Source organism: Schistocerca americana, chromosome 1 (genome assembly GCF_021461395.2).
Source record: "Schistocerca americana isolate TAMUIC-IGC-003095 chromosome 1, iqSchAmer2.1, whole genome shotgun sequence".
NCBI classification, from domain to species: domain Eukaryota; kingdom Metazoa; phylum Arthropoda; class Insecta; order Orthoptera; family Acrididae; genus Schistocerca; species Schistocerca americana.
Window position 1 is genome coordinate 783126048 of NC_060119.1, and position 23160 is coordinate 783149207.

The 23160-nt window shown below is 39.9% G+C and overlaps 1 protein-coding gene across 1 annotated transcript in view; it reads left to right on the top strand.

Moving 5' to 3' along the window:
* The window catches only part of LOC124594193 (ankyrin repeat domain-containing protein 17), a 256867-nt gene that overhangs the window by 124429 nt on the left and 109278 nt on the right, over nucleotides 1-23160 (top strand). Inside the window, exons 22-24 of the mRNA XM_047132555.1 lie at nucleotides 3630-3862; nucleotides 10693-10906; nucleotides 22134-22682. Of these exons, the coding sequence (XP_046988511.1) occupies nucleotides 3630-3862; nucleotides 10693-10906; nucleotides 22134-22682 (996 nt within the window). The remainder of the gene's footprint in view (nucleotides 1-3629; nucleotides 3863-10692; nucleotides 10907-22133; nucleotides 22683-23160) is intronic.

Consider the following 23160-nt stretch of genomic DNA (forward strand, 5'->3'; position numbering starts at 1 on the left):
CTTCAAATTCTAGTGGATGGGATGTCCAGCAAGATTTTAATAGAGTGAGTGTTGGACCCCAAGTGTTGTTTAATTTAAAACCACTGTCCCTATTACATTTTGTGATAACTTTTATTTCGATAGCTTCTCAATTATGGTGTCCCAAGAACTTTACATTTGCTCCATAATACTGGTCTCGTCATATTTTGTTTCGTGATCATGTTTGAGGCAGTGCTGGGTAACATCTGGGTGTTGTCTTTCTTTTTTTAAGTCAGATATGTTGTTCATGGTCTTTGCATCTCTCCTCAACTGTTCTGATAGTCAGCACCATGTAAGACATGCCACAGTTGGATAGAATGCAATACCTACCCAGCTTTTGGAGGCCTAGATCATCATTAACTTAACAAAGAATACTTTTTATCTTAACTGAAGAGAGCAAAATATAATGCTTGTCATGCTTCTTTAGGAGGCTACTTATCTTTTCTACTGATATTTCTGGGTATTGGGCTAGCATAAAGTAAATAAGTGATTCCTGGATTCTCTTCCTTGGTCTGTCTCAAGGTGTTTTTGAGGCAAGCTTGATTATGATTGCATTACCCACCCATTCAGTTTGATGATGTGATGATTACCCATTCCTTCAGAATGATATTCATAGGTGCTACAATTCTTTGTTGGTGCTCTCCTTGTTTGAAAATATTACAGCTCCAGGGCCTAGAGTCTTCAGCACCAAATTTCTTTGTGGCGGATGGTGATGGCTTGAGGCGTGGAGATAGTGTATATAGAGACCCTAACCCAATTGACCCAGGGATGCATCCATTCTTCTCTTAACCGACACGCAAAGGAACAGTATTCGGCCATATTTTTCAAGTTCCATCATGAATTTTATGTTACAAGGACTCCTGAAACTTTTCTACTCCATGGGCCGCACCACAAATGTGTTGTCCATTTACTGATAGGAACTCATTTATTTCATCTTGGTGGGTTATAGCACATTTGCTTCAACCTTTTCCGTGTATAGGTTTGCTATGACAGGTGATAATGGAGTACCCATCATCATGCTATTCATTTGTTCATATTATTTTCCATCCAGCAGGAAATAAGTAGATGTTATATACAACTTTCTCCTTTCAGCTAAGATAAATAGTATTCTTTGTAGTGTTAAATATGATATGGGTCTCTGAAAGCAGGGTGTACTGCATTCCCGGTGAACGTGGCATATGTCACACAGGGCAGAAAATTGGAACAGCGAGGAGAGCTGCAAGGAACTTTAATATACATGACTAAAACTACCAAGCAAATCAGTTGTTGCAGAGCATTGAATACCATCATGAGATGAAATGCCGGGAGATCAGTATCGTGGTACAAATGCCAATTTTCTGGGGCAATGTTATTAAGGTGCTCATTTAAAAAACAAAAAAGTGAGTTCTAAAAAACAAGAGCATCAAAGGGTGTAGTATAAATGTTGGGAATGGAACTTGGCTATGCATGAGACCAGCAATAGCTCAGTTTGGTTGGAATCCAGGCAGCAAGTACACACAACAGCAAAAATTGCAGCACTTGTAGAAGACAGATGGATCAGTTGTCAAAATGTTGTACATAAAGTGGAAACAACCAATCACCAGGACACCTGGAAGCACACTATTAAGGTGTTAGAGCTGCAGAAACACCAGGAACATATAGTTTTGTCACCTGAAAAGCATCAAAATCACGAGAAACCATACACTTGTGGCAGTGGTGTTTTAAGGTGCGCTTGTTGTTTGAAATGGGTGTAAGTGGATATAAATTGTGAATATCTGATGTCACAGAAACTTACTATAAGTATGTGTGAGAAAATTGCCCTCAAAGGTGGTGCTTTGTCAATGCAAAGAATTTTAAGATGCGATGGTTTCATTTATGTTAAAAATAATGATGGAAGAAAGTTTTTAATGGAAAGAAGTGATATAGCTGCAGCACGTGCCACGTTCCTGAGAGTGATGTACGAAAAAAAGAGAACATTGTGGTTAGGTGGTGTATTACCTAGATGAAAGATGAGTGAAACAGAATTGTTTCAGGAAAGCTTTTTGAAATGAATGATGAGACTAGTGCTTTTAAAGTTCCTGTAGGAAAACATTCTCTGGTAAGCTTCGGATAATTCTTCTTCTGGTTTTGTTCCTTAGAGCAAACTTGTATTCAGCTATAAGAAAAACAGCTGTGACTGCCATTTGGAAGTGAATGCTGTCACTTTCAAGAAGTGGTTCAATGAACTTGCTCTGAAATTGGCCATTGTAATGAACAACAGCTCTTACAGGGAAAGCACCAAGTGCAAGCACCAGGAAAGCAGATATTATGTGCGGGCTTGAAAATAAATATATTCTCCACAGTACAAACCAGATTCATGCCAAACTGCTGAAGCTCATTAATTTATACAACTCCAATGACGAAACGTATGACCTTGATCTACTGGCATGTGACTTTGGTAGTGCAGTTTTGCACTTACCCACCTACCAATGTCAGTATACTCTAACTGAATTAATTTGGGCACACGTTAAAGCCTATGTGGCAGGAACAAACAAAACATTCAAGATAGCAAACACTGAATTGACTGCATGAAACAATAGACATTTCCCGTTCAGTGTAGACAAGCTGTATGTGGCATGCTGAAAAGCTTTGGGAAGCGTGGTGAAGATGGATGTAAGCTGTGAAACTATTATCATAAATTTAAAATCAGGTGGTTCAGGCATACCCAAGTAGCAGTGGCATTGTAATTACAATGTAGGTTTTGGAACAAATTAAGATAATAAAAGTTCTTGGTTTTAGACTTGGGGTTTAAAGATTTTTTTTTACATATCAGTTGCATAAGGAGTGTGTGAGTACTTCTTAGCTTTTATTGATTGGGAATTTGGATCCTAAGAAGTATGCAGATGTTCACTTGTTATGAGTGACATAATTTTCAACATGTTCCCAAGGCTGGCTGGCTAGCTAGCTAGTTGTGGAATTTGAGCTTCTCTCAGCATTTACTATACTGTAATAACTCATGAGAATATGGATGAGGCACTAATTGGAAACGTCTTTATGATATTAGGGAGGGTTTTCTTAAATGCATTTATGGTTTTCAAGGTTATCTAGCATTAGTCCCATTGGTTACTCAAAGATGATGTGTAGTTCTTTTCTTGTTCCGTGAACCATAAATGCTGTCTCTCGGTATAATGTTGTTTGTTCGGTTACACTCATAATCCTCTTTCATAGCAAAAAATGGAAGAACATACTGCCCATTTACACTACAGTCCTTTGCGTTAATCTTTGCTATCAGTAATTTGTTTTTATGCACAGTGATTTACACTTACAGTGACACACACACACACACACACACACGCGCACACACACACAGAGAGAGAGAGAGAGAGAGAGAGAGAGAGAGAGAGAGAGAGAGAGATAGTGTGTGAGTGAAAATTGGATTTCATAACTTTCTTTTGTCATTTTAAGCCTATTTGAATCACTTCCCATTTTTTGATCGACATTGGGATTAAGCAATGCCGTTTAAACATGTCACTGATGAATTTAATTCTCAAAAAGTTCATGAATGATGTAATGCAGGCTTGATATTAGATCCAGATAATTTCAGTTGTATAATTAGTTCCTTTTTAACAAATGAAACCTATTATTTCTCCTAGCTGCAGCATTGGCTGCTGGTGCTGCAGCTAGTTCCAGTGATCGTGAGGATCTTAAACTTCCAGTGCCAAGTAGCCAGACTGCAGCTCAAGGACAACAGTATTCAGCAACCCAGATGGATGAAGCCATCTCAGTTATGTCCCAAGGACCTGTACAAGTTGGAACTACGCAGACGGATGTTGCAAGAGTTGAATATTACGTACCTTCCACTGCTGCCCAGATACCAGGACTGCAGGTATTTGGAAATGTATTGTAGGCCTTGGCTATATATTGGGAGAACTGTTGAAATTTTTATGTCGTAATGTTGTTCAGAAAATGTAATTGGCGGAAAAGCATAAAAGATCAATTTTTTGTGAGTGGACGTTCCTGCTGTCAGTGTACTCAATAATTTTTTAAGCTCAAGGTATGGAAATATGTTCTCTCTCTCTCTCTCTCTCTCTCTCTCTCTCTCTCTCTCTCTCTAAATTGTATCATGAAAGTCACAGTGTTAAAATGTTGACATCCAATCCACTATTACACAACCCTTCAGTACTTCATAACGATGGTGAAGTGGCAGTGTTAATGTCTGATAAATGTAGAATATGAATGTGTGCCAATTTCTGAAACTTCCACATTGTTTAGGATTATTATCTGTTGACAGGAGGGAGACCTCCCACAGCTCTTACTGCTCTTTGATCTGCCTGCCATGGCTTTCTGGATATAGATGTCTGTGTAAATGCAGTGTCGTGTATGATGTAGAGGACATACTATTATCTTCATTAATTTTGTTATAAAAGAAGCCCTTAGCCACGGAGTATTAATAGTAATTGTTTGAAAGGAGAAAAATCAATTGAGAAAACTGTAAATATAAGAAAGAAAATGACTGGCCATTCCTCACGTCTAGGAAACAGTTTGCAGAACTCTTGATTAAAACCGAAAGTACTTCCCTCTTTTGGTATTTCTGTTCGTGGTATTACAAAATTTTGCTTCCTGAATGTCAGCCACTCATTCAATAGTGGCATGTTTTAAAAAGTGGAATGGTTCTGCTGCCAAATTATCAGTTATCTTTCCACCCATAAGAGCCTGTTTGAGAGTTGATTGGTGGTTGTATAAATTGAATCTATACTAGGTCTATGAATTTCCCTAATTCTCTATGTATGACTTAAATGTACAAAATCTTTCTGCAGTGGAGTGGTAGTTCATAATGTGAATATGGCACCATTTTCTTTCCAGTTTATCAGAAGCAGCAAAGTATAACAGAACAGTGTAGGCAGTTTGATACTGTCATATTTAATTTCATAATCCTGTGCATATTTTGCTAAGCAGCTGTGAAATATTTTATTGGTTGATTTATATGTGCTGAAAATAGTGACCTGATACAAAGGGATATTGCATGTTGTGTTAGGTGTGAAGTGGTTGTTAAAAAATAAACCTGCATATTATAAATGTTTCTTCAGAGGGTTTGATTTGTTTGTTGCCTAAGCAGCATAATATTAACAATATTATGGAAACAATGGATTGCTACTCACCACATGGAGCAGGCATTAAGTTGCAGACAAGCACCATGAAAAAGATTGCTGGAAATATTCAGCTTCCGGACTATTCACTCATCAGAAGTGGAAAATACACACACACACACACACACACACACACACACACACACACACACACACACACACACACACACAAAATTAAAGACCTTCTCTACTACCCCATGTCTTGCAGAAACATTTCTTTGCTACTAAGCCAGCCAATCTGAAACCAGTTACAAACCCTGCCTGACTTAGTATACTCCTCCTCCATACAATTGTGATCAACATCCAATGCTCCCCAAATCATCCCCTTTTAACTTTACAGAATTTCCTAACCTCAAACATCGCTTCACCATCATTTTCCGAATCTTTTGACATGAAAACCAACCTCATCTTTGCGGGAAGTACCACACTCCACCACTGTGGTTATGAACTGTAGGGATTACACGGTGGAGGAACTCTGCCAGCTGTCCCAGAATGTCTTCTCTTGAGTCTACCTCCCTTGTCACCAGCACCACTCCCCGCACCCTACCTTATAAAAGCTTCCTGAATTACATAAATCCAGCCACCCAGAAAGCCCTATTGTCACTGGTTACCGTGCCCCCACAGAGGCTCCCTGTCCTTGTGAGCCAACACCTTCAGCCTATTACCCTTCTATGTAGAAGGCCAACCACATCAACCTCAACTTTCCACAGTTCCTGTTCCTTTACCACCCAGTGCCCTGCTTGTCATTGTGAATGCCACCTTCCTCTTCACTAACATTCCCAATGCTTATGACCTCGCACTATTGAAAACTTTATTTCCATATTCCTGCCTGAGGCCAAACCTGCAACATCCTTCCTGGTACTGTGACCACACCCACATTATTTATTCTTGGAAGGCATCCCCTACAAACAAATGCATGGTACATCAGGTACACTCACATGAACCATCCTATGCTAAACAATTCATGGGGCATCTAGAGGAATCCTTCCTAGCCACACACAATCCTAAACCTTTCACCTGATTAAGATTCAGTGAAAACATCTTAATAATCTGGACTGAGGGTGAATACACCCTATCCAATTCCTCCAGAACCTCCACACCTTCTCCCGTTTTCACTTCGCCTGGTCTTCCTTAGCCCAACAAGCCGGCACCTAGATGTCGACCTCCAGCTCAAAGGTGGCTGCATCAGGATCTCCATCCACATCAAACCTGCCAACCACCAGCAAAACCTCCATTTTGACAGCAGCCACCCATTCTACCCCAAGAAGTTTATTCCATACAGCGTAGCCACCCACGGTAACCACACCTGTACTTGACAAGCAATCCCTCTCCGAATATACTGAGGGTCTCACTGAGGCCTTCTCAGACAGAAATTACCCTGCCAATTTTGTCCAGAAACACATACACAGTCATTTCTCCCCATTCACCTACCATCCTCCACATACGAACAGTTAACCACAATTTAGCACTCTTCCTGTGACTCAGTACAACCCAGGACTGAAGCAACTGAATCATGTTCATCCAGGATTTTGACTACCATACCTCTCATTGTGTCCTGAAATGAGAAATATTCTCCTATCTACACTGCCCACCCCCATTCAGAGATATTTCACCACTCACCCATTGGCTCTCCCATACATCCTCCTAATACCACATATTCTAGTCGTAGGCATTTACTACCCCAGCAGAGGCAGGTACACTTATGAAAGCAGCAGCAGCCCTGTGATCTATAAACTCAACTGCAACTGCTTTGCCGCATTCTACGTAGGCTTGGCTACTAACTACGTGTATGTCCGCATGAAAGCCCACTGCTAAACGTTGACCAAGGGGCAGCTGGATCACCCTGTTGCAGAGCATGCTACCCAATGTGATGGGGTTTGCTTTAATGACGGCTGTGCTGTCTGGATACTTCCTACCAACAACAGCTTCCTGAATTGTGCAGGTGTGAACACTCTGCAACATATCTTTCGTTCCCGTAAACACCTCACTCCACCCCCAGCCCTTGACCTTTGCTAGTTCCTGCTCTCTACCTGCCTATCATATTCTCTGCTCTTCCCGAGTACTAAACACGCCCTCAATCACACCAAGCATGTGCATACATTAAAACCCCGAATCAATGAACCTGTTTTTAAGGAAATCCCACTTTTTAACGAATATTTCCATTGGTCCTGGTGCAACTCCCATAAGAGCAATGTTACTTCTCCTGCTTGTAACGATCCTTGCTTTAAGAAAAAGTCTGCAGTTAAGGAGTAAACATTAAACATTTTGCAAATTGAAGTAATGTTTTTTATTTAATTCCTAGCATGTCGTAGTTGAGTTTCTGATTTCTTTCAACTTTACTCGGGTCTTAATTTGTCCTGTGATGCATTAAATGGTAACTGATTCACCTGGTCAACATGTGTCTAGATTGTAGTCAGTAAGTCAACTCCCTTTGTAACAGTACCGACAGATGCATTGGAAGAATCTGAAAAAGATTTCTGTTCAATTTAAGTCACTTTATCTGACATCATTGTCACTGAGCCTAAGAGTACAAAGCATGAAAAGTGTTGTTGTTTGGTTACTGAAGTGTCGGACTTGTCAATTGTATTTCTGTAGAGTTACTTCCCACAAATGTAGAATGCTTACAGTTCAGGAAAAGCTGACATTGACAATCTTAAGGCGAATTTTCTGAGTGTGGCGAAGAAATAAGATTTAGTGCCGTCTATATGTGTGGCATATTCAAATATAAGGAATGTGCTTAAATGCTGCAGATAAAGATTCCTGTACCAGGAATTTCTTTTCCTCTTTTAATGTAGATGAATCAGTTCTAACTTACATCAACCAGCTGCAGCAACAATTTCGTTCACCGTAATATGCTGGAAAGACAAAATAAACAGGAATTAATAATTTATTTTTTTTAAAAATATATGTTCTATGAAAAGTGTATTAATAATTATGTCTGTTCAAAAACAATCAGAAACATTTGTAATTTCATGCCAGTGGGATGTTGGAGTGAAATGCAATTGGCATCCCTGCACATGATGTGTAACCACTAGAAGTTTGTGTTTTATGCCTGTTAGTAACTGTAATGAGTAGAATGTTGTCACACAGTTTACAAAACTTTGAGATGGCAGAGTTAGAGAAGCAATGCGTCTGCATTAAATTTTGTGTGAAACAGAAGGAACCCTTTTACAGAGAAACACCAAATGCTGCATGAAACCTATGGTGATGAGTGCTTATCCACATTCAGTTTTACAACTGGTTCACACAATTTAAAATTGACTGAACAGCAGTGAAAGAAGACCCTCGTTCAGGACGCCCTTTGATGTCCACCGACAATGCTCATGTCGGGAGCATCAATGAAATTATGTGTTCCAGTCAAAAACTGACTGTCGGAGAGATTGCAGAAGAATGTAACATTTCAGTTGGCTCATGCCATGAAATCCTGACACAGCGTCTTGGAATGCATTGTGCTGCCACCAAGTTCATTCCATAGCTCATGAGTCAAGACCAGAAAGACTTTCGCCTCGCAATCTGTGAAGAGCTTTAGGATCACACAAATGATAACGAGATTTTCCTTAAGAGAATTGTAACTGGTGATAAGACTTGGCTCTACGGTTATGATATTAAGACAAAGATTCAGTCTTCACAGTGAGTTGGGGAAGGTTTTCAAAGACCAAAAAAGCTCGTCAGATCAGGTCAAATGTCAAAACTGTACTGATAGTTTTCTTTGACTTTGAAGGATTAGTTCATCACGAATTTGTGCCACAGGGACAAACTGTTAATTGGTGATACTGTCGGGACCTTTTGCGATGTCTGCGAGAAAACGTGAGATTGAAATGGGCTGAAGTGTGGTGAGACAATTTATTGCTCTTGCATCACGATAACACACCTGCACATTCATCCCTGCTGGTGTGTGACTATTACACAAGAAATGAAATCACTGTGCGGCCTCACCCCATGTATTCACCAGACCTGGCCCCTGCGGAGTGTTTTTTTATTTCCATAGTTGAAAACCCTGTTGAAGGACAAGGACAGCGTTAGGTGAGATAAAAGAAAATTCGCAAACAGTGCTTCATGTGATCCAGCAAGAAGCATACCGAGACTTCTTCTGGAAGTGGAAATGCCATCAGGAGTGGTGTTTCAATTGTCAATGAGAGTATTTCAAAGGAGACAATAAGTAGAACCCAGGTGTAGAAGGATTTTGTGAACAGGCCTCGTATAATATTTGCTGCATATAAGTTTCTTGGATGGGATATTGCGAGTTTTAATAGCTCTTAGTTAAATTACCTATAAATGCTACATTTATGATTCGTGTCACTCATGCCACGTACTCTGGCAAGACCCCTATTTAAGGAAAAATATTTGGGTCCCTGGAAGTTCTATAATCCTTTCTCATTCTCTACTTCTCTTCTACTCTTTGCGCTCCTCCCTCACCTTCACCACATCCTTCAGATGCTGCACCTACCAACCTGCAGACCTGTGCCACCTCATCGCTGCACTCTCACGGCCAGCACTAGTATCTTCCCTCATACCTATCCTGCTATTCATCACCATCTTCACTGCATACATCTTCCATACACTCGCTTACATACCCCAGCTAAATTCCTGTTCATTTCTGATGTAGTTACAGTAGGGTCATAGTGCCTGGAGATGACAGTGGCCAAATGTGTTCTTCTGTGGATGTGTGTGTTTTCTATTTGTGGAGGAGGACAATAATATGAGAACTCAACATTCCTAGCAGTATTTTTGTGTCAGATTGTGACTGAGTCGTGCCGCTTATGGTGAGTAGCAATCCATCCTTTCCATATTGTTATTTCATCTTGGACTTCCCATTGCTCAATAAAACATTGAGGTTGAAAAAGTTAAAAATCAAATATGTCTGTTTACAGACAAATTTGACATCCCATTACACAATAGTAGTACAAACTGTTGTAAAGGCAAACTGAAATTTACTGCTACTTTAAGTAAATCTAGCTACTTGCATTGTTACATTGAGTGGAACTGCCACCAGTTTATTACCCAGAAGTCAGTTTGCTGCTGACTCTCAAATATCCTGTTTGTCAATGAAAACTAAGTAGTGACATGTGAAATTTGAATTAGTTTCTGGTATAGAAGTTTATAAAAAATTGTGAAAAATAAGCACATATCAAAAATAATAAAGATTAATTATCCAGAATATAGAAAAGCATATACATGTAGCATATGAGGTGGCAGTATTATTTCACAGCATTGTTTGCCAAATATTGTAGTTGTAGTAGTAGTAGTAGTATTAGTAGTCTTTTTTTTTTTGTTTTTTATAAATAATGAGACTTCAGTTTTATGCAAATACATGGAACGTACGTTTCACACCTCGACTGCGTTAAACTCTTGTGTATTTAATATTGAGAGGCTCTTACATTTTGTATAGTGTACTATAGTGCACACGTGCAAGTGTCTCTGTGACACACACACACACACACACACACACACACACACACACACACACACACACAGTGTTTCTATTGAAGCCTAAAAGCTGGATGTAATTAAAAGTGGCTGTGTTAGGTTATTCATTGTGGTGTAAATAGTGAATTATATTGGATTGCAGGTGCAGCATGGGTCTGGGCTGCACCTGCAGTATCAACAGTATCAGCTCACAACTGGTCTTCACGTGGCAACAAGTGGTGTCCAGTCACTCGAAGTCACTGGTGGGATCCAGATCACAGGGTCAGCTGCAACTCCTCTGCAGACAACGCAAATACTAAATCCCAGATTAGGTTCTGCCTTTCAGTCACAACTGCTGTTGCAGACACCACAACTAGGTAAGATTTGCTTTAGTTTGTGTAATTCAAAGGGTGGAAAACATGATGGTTAATTCTTTTGCAAGGCAGTTGCAAGATACATGCACATGTGTCAAATTAATTTGGGTTTAACAGTTGCCTGCTCACTTGAATGTGAGACTGCTAAATAAATTTTTGATAATTATTGTTAATTATTGTAACAAATACCAAGTATGACTGGTTATCTACAAGTGGTACAGAAATCAGGCTGGAGTTATGAGTGGAAAGGTTTGAAAAGGAGGCAGTAGTTGAGAAGAAAGAGAGACTAGTTTGCAGCCTATCCTTCTGTCATTTAATTTGAACATTGAGCATTGAAACCACGGAGAAATTCAGAAAGTAAGAGGGCTATTCGGAAAGTAGGGAACGTTTCCATTGACGCCACTAGGCGTGCGCTGATCACTTATATTTTGGTATGTGTGTGCTCGGCAGCTCAGTCGGCATCCATCTGTGGCATGCGGGAACGTCTCTGCACGTCTGGTTTTTTCGATATTCGAATTTGAAATGTTTGCTGCAATCAAACACTCCGCCAGATGTGCAGTCTGTGGTATGGTTTTTGTTGGCAAAAAACCTAAAACCTATAGAAATTTATTGTGAACTGTGCGACGTGTGTGGAAAGAACGTAATGAGTGAATGTTCCGTCTGGAAATTGTGCGTTCGGTTTAAAAATGGCCTAACCAATGTTCAGGATGAAGAGTGGATGCCTGAGCATTGTGTCTGATGATTTTGTCACTAAAGTTGATGAAACGATTCGTGAAAACCGTCGCTTCACCCTAACGGAACTTTTGCTTTCTTTTCCACAAGTTTCATGGACTTCGTTGTTTGAAATTCTCTCAAAAGCTAGGCTGCCACAATTTGTGGAAGATGGTGCCCAAAATACTTACAGAGCCCAAAATACTTACAGAGCACCATAAAAAGAACAGCGAATGGAGGAAACGTTAACATTTCTGGAGGCCTACCACAAATATGGTGATTCATTACTGGATAGACACGTCAATTGCGAGACAAAATTACAGTCCATGGAATGTGGGCACACAAGGTCCTCCCCAAAAAACAAGAAAATGTTTGCAAACCATGTCAGCAAGGAAGTTGATGGGTACAGTGTTTTGGGATAGGCATGGTTTGCTTCTTATTGATTTTCTCGAAACGTGGAACAATCATAAATTCTGTCTGGTACTGTCAAACTTTGCACGGCCTTAGAAGAGCAGTTATAAACAAACACCGAGGAAAGCTAATGTCCAAAATTTTGTTTTTGCACGACAATGCCCAACCTCACACGGCAATCTGCACTAAAGAACTCCTTAATTCATTCAAATGGGGAATTTTCACTCACCCGTCCTACAGCCCCGATCTTGCACCAAACAACTTCCACTTATTTCCCAAGATGAAGAACAGGCTTGCAATGCAGCGCTTTGATGACGACGCGGAACTCCATGTGGGCGTGACTCACTGGCTGAAGTCTCGGGTGGCAGAATTTTATGACGAAGGTCTTTCAAAGCTTGTCCAGTGCTATGGTACGTGCCTCAATGTGTTTGGTGATTATGTGCAAAAGTAGTACATCAATCGCTCTTTCCGGTGCATATAATAAAATGTATTTCTTGTACTTAGGGAACATTTTGGCATTAAAAAAAAAACTATTTCCTGAATAGCCCTCGTATATAAAAACGACGGTGAGAAGAAATAGACATAAAGGTTCACCCCACCCCCACCCACCGCGCACACACACACATACAAATAAACAGGGACAGGTTAAAAAAATACTTAGAAAGCCTTGGTTTCTTGCATAAAGCCTTGGTTGTTGTATTTGTTCCATGACTTAATTGTAAAACTTTGTAAATTTTGTCATGAGACAGTCCAAGAAATAAATGTATATTGATAGAAAGCGTGTGTCCCTAAGGTTTTAGAGAAACAACTTATGCTCTGTCCTACCTTGTGTTGCATGTTGTCTTGCATTGTATTGGGTGTAGTGTTTTGAAAATGAACTGGACAAGAAGCAAGGAATACTGACTTGTCACACTTTGAGCTAGAGGAATGCCTGTGGAATGTATGAAGTGCCATTTACAGAAATAATGAAATTAAACAAAGGTCACAGAAAGTTGCTGTGTTGCTAAGCACCAACAGCAGTGAGTGGTGGTGGGTGGGGGACTGACGTCTTTCATAGAGTAGTAGAGTCGTGAGAAAAGAAAATTTGAGGATAAACAAGAAATATGGAAATTTTATAGATTCGTTCTATAAACCAAAGTGGTTTGGTTTTGATAGTTTGCAATTCTGGATGAAATTTAGTAAGGAAACAGCAAGGTTGCAAGTTCAGATTATTATTATTATTATTATTATTATTATTATTATTTTTATTTTTATTTTCACTATCAGTAGTTCACCTATAAGCGACATTTTAACACTAGAATGATAGAAGAGGTCAAAATGACACCTGTCATACTTTTTCCGTCAATGTCGTACCCAATTGTTTTACTTCCTCTGTGAAATCATAAGACCTTTCCTAACCTTTTCTTCTCTTTGCAGTGCTGTATTAGGGTTTACATATTTTTATTATTATTATTTTTATTATTATTATTATTATTATTATTGATTTGATAGACCTAGAATGGGGAAGGGGTCACTTTGACACTGCTGTAGTTTGTCTTGTGTATATACACTCCTGGAAATTGAAATAAGAACACCATGAATTCATTGTCCCAGGAAGGGGAAACTTTATTGACACATTCCTGGGGTCAGATACATCACATGATCACACTGACAGAACCACAGGCACATAGACACAGGCAACAGAGCATGCACAATGTCGGCACTAGTACAGTGTATATCCACCTTTCGCAGCAATGCAGGCTGCTATTCTCCATGGAGACGATCGTAGAGATGCTGGATGTAGTCCTGTGGAACGGCTTGCCAACCCATTTCCACCTGGCGCCTCAGTTAGACCAGCGTTCGTGCTGGACGTGCAGACCGCGTGAGACGATGCTTCATCCAGTCCCAAACATGCTCAATGGGGGACAGATCCGGAGATCTTGCTGGCCAGCGTAGTTGACTTACACCTTCTAGAGCACGTTGGGTGGCACGGGATACATGCGGACGTGCATTGTCCTGTTGGAACAGCAAGTTCCCTTGCCGGTCTAGGAATGGTAGAACGATGGGTTCGATGACGGTTTGGATGTACCGTGCACTATTCAGTGTCCCCTCGACGATCACCAGTGGTGTACGGCCAGTGTAGGAGATCGCTCCCCACACCATGATGCCGGGTGTTGGCCCTGTGTGCCTCGGTCGTATGCAGTCCTGATTGTGGCGCTCACCTGCACGGCGCCAAACACGCATACGACCATCATTGGCACCAAGGCAGAAGCGACTCTCATCGCTGAAGACGACACATCTCCATTCGTCCCTCCATTCACGCCTGTCGCGACACCACTGGAGGCTGGCTGCACGATGTTGGGGCGTGAGCGGAAGACGGCCTAACGGTGTGCGGGACCGTAGGCCAGCTTCATGGAGACGGTTGCGAAACTAACTTCACTGATGTAGGTGAGGATTTTGGACCAGAGACAAGGGAAGAAGACGACATTGTAAAAGAGGAGGGATTAGTAGATAAAGATTCAGATGTTGGTATACATCGATCTTCAGCTCATCATTCACAGCAGGCCAAATGGAATGCTGCTACGAAGATGGTTCCCAAGGTTGGAACCAAGTGGGAGATTCCCTATTTTTCATCTTCCAATTCGTGCAAGGAAGTTGGTTGTGAAAGTTTTAAAGGAGTTAGAAGGCCTCTATGCGTAAGTTTGCCCATAAATAGATGACTTTGTCGTCAGTGCATTCCATCTTATTTTTGACAAACGATACCATCCATGTCTCGTGAGATAATATGAAGAATGAAATGCTTGGAAATTACTACAAAGAATTATTTGACCGTGTCTCTCAAGGACCTGGAAAATCGAAAAACTGATAGCAATCACATACTCAGTGTGTCATTTGTATAAAAGATATATCTGTGAATGAACTTGGGGTCTCATTCTTGGGAGCCTAGTTTTATCCTCGATGTCATGCTGTGGGATAGATTTCAGGACCTTCTCTGGTTTCTCCCTTTCGTTGAAAAATCGGCCTGAGCTGAACGCATGTCATCCAACAAATTAGCTCTTGGGCCGGAAATTCAGTGAAAGTCTCAGAAAAAAGTACCCATTCTTACTACCTTGGAGAAAGTATAACCATACTGGAGCAATTATTACCGAACAAAACAAGATACAGGTCCACTCAGCTCATGCGTAATAAATATGATCTCAGATTCTGGATTGCCGCCAACAATGAGACAAAGTACGTTAATAAGGCTTTCCCATATCTCAGAAGAAGACAAAAAGTCTGAGGAAGTTAAGTAGGGACTACTTCATTCTGCATCTTGCGGAGCCATTTGTAAATCAAGGAAAGAGTATGATAAGAGAACTTTCTCACATCCCCTTAACTCGCTAAAAAGCTCAAAGAAGAAAGAAAAAAAAAATACTTCAGGCAAAGAACAAGAAGTGCCTTGAAATAAACTCCTGAATCATCCTGCTGCAAACTGGCAACGCGGATTCCACCATAACTATATACCAAGGAAAGAAGGATAAAAATGTGAGTTTTCTGAGTACACTGCATGCTGAAGTAGCAATAAGGGAAGAAGAAATCTGGAACCGTAACATTCCTAAATGCAACAGAGTATGAAGTGGAGATAGTTGATAAAATGACCTGTAATTATATGGGGTGGCAAAGTTAAAAAAGGCCCTGTGTTACACCGAATGTGATATTTGAAACTATCGGTGTGTTGTTGTTGTTGTTGTTGTTGTTGTTTCCTAATGCTAAGGTGGCACTTGAGAGGAGTCATATAGTGTCAAGTGGTGGTTTAGTGATCTGCTGTGTTTTCAGTTGTACGTGTTAAGAATACAGTTCTGCAGAATGCATTTTTCATTTGAACAAACAATGTTTACTGTTTAAATATTTTAGGATGTAAATCATTTAAAACATTAAATGAAAGGTTCCCAATAAAATATCCAGAGACGGCTGCTCTGGCAAAAAGTATTGTGCAGAGAAAGTGATCACTAAATTTAGAGCCAATGCCGAACGTAACTGTGTAAAGCAAGTTTGTTTGCTGGAAAATATTGAAAGTGTTCATGAGACTATGGTACGAAGTCCAAGTAAATCAGCTAGATACCTATCCTCCCAACTAAACATCAAATGATCATCATGCCAGAATATGCTGAAGCTGTTACGTATGAGAGCGTATAAAGTAAGAGTGATGCAAGCATTACAACCTGCAGATTAAGCCCAAGGACAACACTATTGTGAATGGTTACTCACGCATCTCCTGATGGTTATCTGGATCCATATCTTTACTTCAACTCAAATGAAGCATGGTTTCACCTTGGTGGGTACGTGAACTCTCAAAATACACGCTATTGGTCAACAGACAATCTCGGGGAATGCTTTGAAGTGCCTCTGCACGATATGAAAGCTGGCATTTGGTGTGCAGTTTAAAGTTTCAAGCCAACGGATTGTAGACCACATGCTCTTCAATAGCATCGTGAACTCTCAAGTGTATGTATGATAGTTGTTGCAACCATTCATAGTACAGTGAACAGAGGAAGAAAGAGTATGCATTTTTGCAACAGGATGGTGCTATGGCGCATACTTCATTTTTTCAGTGTCATACGTCCATGAAGTTTCAGAGAAGAATGTAAAGTTTCTTCAGGTTTATGGCCTGCCAGATCGCCTGATCTTTCTACCTGTGAGTTTTATTTGTTGGGTAATTTAAAGGGTAAAATATAATGTAACAACCCACATACAGTTCGAATTAAAAACAAACATTTGCAGCACAATTACGGAAATCACACCAAATGAATTGGTAAAAGTTCATAGAAACATAATGAGACATGCTGAATTGGGTATCGAAGTTTATGGTGGAAAATTTTCAGCACATCCTGTGAACTATTGACCTGCTAAATGCTCAGTACATTCAGGGTGTATACGACCCAGGACAACTGGGAAATCCAAGAAAAACCCGGGAATATTTTATTTGGGAGAAAACTGGGAAAAACCTGAGAATTTTTTAGAATTCTGGGAATTTTTCATTGTTTTAGTTTTCAGTTGAATTTTTGTAATTTTGTCTGGTAAGAACCGATACTCTAACAAAGGATATTGCTGCATCCCGCTGCTGCAGAATAACACTGCAACAATAAAACATGAACGAGAGAAAAAACGAAAATAAAACTTTTGTTGCAAATGAAATGTGCCACATACAACAACAAAATGCAGTACTCTTACAAGTGTATGCCAACAGCAAAATGTGTCAAAGGCTCTAAGAAGACTATGCAATGATTCGTAACAACAAATTGCCCCCGATGAGCGTGACATCACAACTGTTTACATTAGATTCATTCGATCAGTTGCAAGCGGGCTCATGCGCATACACAGTTGAGTCGTGCATTAGTAGTACCTTCTCCCACTTCTGGCTACAGAAATGTGGCTGTAAGCTATATAAGCAGTAGCAGCAGTAAGCAGCCAGATGATAACCAGAAAAATTTTACTGGCGCACCCAAGCTGCCAGATGCCTATGTGCACAGCAGTCCTGGGCCTCTGGGCCAGGGGGGCAAACCATGGTGTCTGCCCTGGGCGGCAGTTTCAGGGTGGGGTTGCCAAATTCATATTCGTGAGGAAAAAATCTTACCTCACAAAGCCTAGCATTCAGCGCACGTTGGTCTATTGACAGTTCATAGGATTTTGAAACACATCCTATTTGATATTTTTGAATACATTCTAAGTTGATATCTGAATGAATCATAAATTGATTTTTGAATGTGTGCTTAGTGTACATGGTGTCTCTGCCAGAGGAATCCCAGTCGCATCTAGAAATTAACTTTCCTGCATACAAAAGGGGACAGGGCTATATGAGCTGAGCGGAATAAAGCCGAACGGATGACTGCCAATCTGCTATGTGGTTGACTGGGTTTGCAAATGATGAGCTTTGTTATAATTACTAGCGAAATCCATAGATTCAGACTACCAGAATGGAAGTAAACGATGAAAAGGAATAACAGATTATGTATTACCTTCTCAGTGTATACAAGAAAATCAAATTTTGACAGAAAACTTTTGGCCAGATCACTACGCTTGTAAGTGCCAAAAGTACAGACCCCGACTAGCAGCCGCCACGTAAGTTCAATTCTGGCAGTAGCGCAGAAGGGGCGTTATACGAACACTTAATAATGCCCAACTGGAGAATAAATGCGGGGTAACTAAACTGGTGATTGTGGCAGGGTTAGTGAAGTTGTGATTCTGGCAGGGTTAGTGAAGTTAACCAGAGAATTAGTCTTGACACTGACAGGAATAGTACAGAACCAGTGATGACAAGATTGATTGTTAGGACGAGGAAGGAGAAGAAATGCTGACATCACACAAATCATGGAAGAATTTGAAGATTCCAAATTTATTCACAAATTTCATACTACTACTTTTTGATCTCGTGCTTGAGAAGCTGGAACGTATGAATGAAGTGTGAAACTATTTCCTAACACAAAGCTTTTTGCTTTTAGAAGGCCTAATAGGCATGTGGTGATGGTGCTTCGTGAATTATATTCTGTCGTGCTATAGAAATGACCATTTGTGACAAAACAGTCTCGTTTATTTGGTGTGTGTTAAAAGTGCTGCAATATTAGATACGCCTATTTCGTTTCATCTAGCAGACAGTGACAAAATAAACATAATCAGATCAAGAAATCACACCAATCTTGGGTACTATTTGTATTGATAGCTTTTTCAGTATTAGACAAGGACATTTCGATTTTTCATATAGCAAAACGTTTGATGAGCTTTGATGAGGTTATAGATACTTTCGCAGAAAGGAAAGCTTGCTGTGTAAAGCTGTAGTAAGATCAGAGATAAAAGAAATGGTTTTATGTACCCTATATTTAATTTTATGTCACACAAAACAGCAAGTTTTTAGCTAATAGACAGGATGTCAAACCGGCCGACTGGGGGCAGGAGAGGCTCCACAGGAAATTTTAGTTTCTAATGTCATGAATATAATTTGATGGCATCCATTACAAAATATACATGTTTGAATCCATAGAGTGAAATACGGTGATGTGTGACAGAAAAATGGTGTGTGAAGAGGTGTGGCACTGCCACTTGGGACACTTATGACCAAATAACAGGTCTACCATTTTCTCGAATGTATATGTTTTACGTATCAGACTGTTTGGAAAGATTTGTGCTACAAAATGAATATTTTTGAAAAGTTGATTTTTAAATTTTTGGTGTCCTATCTCAAACACTTACGGGAGGGGGTGTCGGAAATATCGTAGATCTGGGGCAGATGCACAGAGCAGTGAGAGTTGTAGTGGGAAGGTGGAGGATAGTCTCTACGTGACCTGTGTTTATATTTAGTGATTTTGCTGTTTCCTCTTCCTTTACTGCTCTCACGTCATATGGAAACAAAATGGATTTCTGTGTCCGGGAACTATCAAGTGAATTAAAATACATTCACATAATTACAGAAGTTTCAGATCTTATTTTATTTCCACTTTTCTGACAGTCAAGCATTAATCGCCTTGCTTAACATTGAAGTTATTTTCGTCGGTTTGCTAAAGAAATTTGACTTTCATTAATCTTTACTGTGATGCAGTCAATTTATTTGTAATGAAGTGTTTTAATTCCATGCTATTGGCTAGTTTCAGCTGTTCATTGCATTCCACGTGCAAATTTTCATCTTCTAGCACGTATAGCATTATGCTGTAGTAAAGAACCAAACATGAGATAATACAGTACTGGTACTCATAGAAAATTTACATCCCAAAAACCACTCTGAAAAGCTTAATATCAGGTCATGGCCTACTTCATTGTGAATCTGGACATGCGAATGTGCACTAAGACGAATTATGCATTTTAGTATGGTTCATGAAATTCCAATGCTCTTGGAGTATCCTTTGATGTCTTGTTCCTTTTATGACATAATGCAAGATCTTTTAAAGTTTTACACGTAAGAACTTACGGGCTTCCTATGTCGCCGTAGCTGCGCAAGCGCAATGACGCCTATTATCTGGTGCTCTCTGGCAATTGCCGAAACAAACCTATTTCTGACAGATCGTGGGAAAATATTGCGATTGGTAGTTAGAATTTTTTTCAAAGTAAATTTCGTTTTATGCAAGATGAACTGTGTGTGAGATTGTATGATGAATTTCGTAAATCGCAGACCATTTGACTCTCATTCAATAAGCAACTCTTTGAGGCTGAGCCATTTATAAGAATTTTGGGCCCAGAAGATAAGACATTTATTTCGTTATCAAACATTTTACTGGCACATTTGTGTGATGTATCTTAAAGTGTAACACGCGCAAGAAAGATCAACATTAAATGTGAAAGCTTATCACTTACTGTGATGCAGCGTATACACAATGCATGTAGCATAGAGCATGTACTACAGAGAACTGATCCGGCAAAGATACAACTGTTCTCGCTGCAGTAGGGTAGCGATATTATTCAGATGTGAGCCAGTGGTTCTATGTCCCCACAAACCTTAGAGACCAATATTATATGTGAAAGCTTTGCTTTTTGTTTAGCAACACTATGTATATCAATTTAAGCCATCAACTTTTCCTATTTGTGTGTTCATGCTACGTAACAGCGACGTTGCTGTTGGCTGAGTACATCAAGTGTCCTATATTCTGAACATCTGCTGTCATCGGCTGGCGAGATCACGTAACATGAGCTGTGACTGGTTTGCAAAAGCGCATCGCAATTTCAGTTTCAATGCCTCGAAAAGTAACATGCGGCGTTTTGTGGAATTCGCATTTATTCTTTCATAATACGAAAATGTGCAGCGTACATGCTGCTGCACATCAAAGATCTCTCCAAAAGGTGTGGTGATACAAAATAATTTTAATCTATGTATTAAAATAAATCTGATTTTTCAGTTTTGTTAATGTAACTGAATTCTTCAGTCGAAGCTTCACAAACTGCTGGAACTATTTGAGATGTAGCTGGCTTTGAAATGTGGAATAAACATGCAAGGCTTTGACAGGCATCTTTCTTTGCCAAAAAATTAACAGCAAGTATTTGCTTCATATGAAATGCTTTTCCGTGCTTCATATGAAATGCTTTTCCGAAATTCGTGTTTTTCTGTCAAACAACTGGTCCTCTAAAATTAGTCAGAATTTCAGAATCAGACGGCAACATCCGAGTGAAGTTAGGAAAATAGGAACCGTCCTCTAAATTCAGCTGTCACAGTACGTCATTACCATCAAGCCTTCTGTAGTATGTTTTTGTCCACCGATGGCAACTAAATCAATCTTAGTCTGCTTATTTTGTTGAATATTATTAATATAGCACCACGTATTATTAATTCATCCTCTTCCCTTTTCATTGCGTAGCTCTCGATGTGAATGCGCAGTGAGAAATGTTTGTTGCCAGTTCAGCTTAGTGCACAATAGAAGTACGTATGTAGAAATGAGTGTCGCTAGTGTAGGCGGGGACACGAACAGTGGATATTTTAGTCAAAATTTCCAGTCTTGGTGGAACAGTGTTGCGAACAGATAAGTGATTGTAAACTCAGTGTAAATGTGGCTTGAAGTGAGCATGTTTTGTGCTGATACAATTTCTTATGAAAAGTTTAATAGCCCAGTCTCTTTTTAGTACATCACAGTAATTAGAATGAGCTCTTTCAAAATGTTACAGGTTATGCTATATTCACAGTTGCAGGAAGATTAAGAGATTTCATATTCCAACAGGATAGTGCTCTGCTGCTATAGCAAACAGCATACAATTTCTTCTTGATTAGACATTGCCTCAGTACTAGGTAGGACATAGTAGACCCTGAGGCATGGCTGTGAATTCAAATTGAGGAGATCAGAACTTTATATTAGATAGGTTACTAGGACTCTCACTGACATAATGAAACTAACTGTGGAATGGAGTGCAAAAATTGTAAACTTGAAACTGGATGTGGGATGAAAGATTAACACAGAGATCAAGAGGCTTTCATACAATAAGACTGGCTTGGAGAGTTCCATGAAACAAGTATTTAGATTGAAGAAGAAGAATACACTTTTTTAAAATTATTATTGTTGTTTTGCGTTATTTATGCACTTCTTACTGCACAGTCTCAATGTTATATTTCCATACACCATAGATAAATAATTTATTACTTTGTAAATTGGTACTAAATTTGTTGTATGTTGGATTGTAGCATTTCCAGGACAAGCACTGCCTCCACCAGAATCTGGGTCAGAAGTTTCTGTGAGTTCAGGCCAATTGCAAACTCAAGCTCAACAACAGGCACAGCAGCTACAACAGCAACAGCAGCAGCAGCAGCAGCACCACCATCACCACCACCATCACCATCAACCACAAACGCAGCAGCAGCAACAGCAACAGCAGCAGCAAATACCATCACCCCAACAACAGCAGCAACCTCCACCACCACAGCAGCAACAGCAACACCATTCACAGCCATATGTGTTGCAGCAGCAGTGCTCTGCAGTGCAGGTCCAAGTTGCAACACAGACGCAGGCTACAAATGACAAAAAAGCAAGCGTTGCATCAATTTCTGTGCCTGTATCCACAACTGCTCCTGCTACTGCCGTTGCTGCTGCTCCCCCTCAGACAACAACAGGGAAAGGCAAGAAGTTAAGATATCCCCTCACATTACGCCAGCCACCAAATCAGCAAGGAACTGCAGCTGCTCCAGCATTTAGTTCGCAGAATATAAACTCCAGTCTAGAATGGTTTGAGAAAGGTAAGAATATAAGTGTCATATTGACATCTTGTTGAAAATTGTATGTCTTAGCATTTTGCTATTTAAATTTTAAAAGATGTTCATAGTTATCTTTGCTGTAATAGATTAAGTTACCACTACCTAGACACAATAAAAAAACTCACACACACACACACACACACACACACACACACACACACACACACACACACACACACACAAATATCAAGCTTTCGCAACCTGCGGTTGCTTCATCAGGAAAGAGTGAAGGAGAGGGAAAGACAAAAGGATGTGGGTTTTAAGGGAGAGGGTAAGGAGTCATTCCAATCCCGGGAGCAACCGTGGGTTGCGAAAGCTTGAATATTGTTTGTGTGTGTGTGTGTGTGTGTGTGTGTGTGTGTGTGTTTGTGTGTGTGTGTCAACATACCAATGCTTTCGTTTGGTAAGTTACATCATCTTTGTTTTTAGATATATTTTTCTCACAACCATGATCCCACCA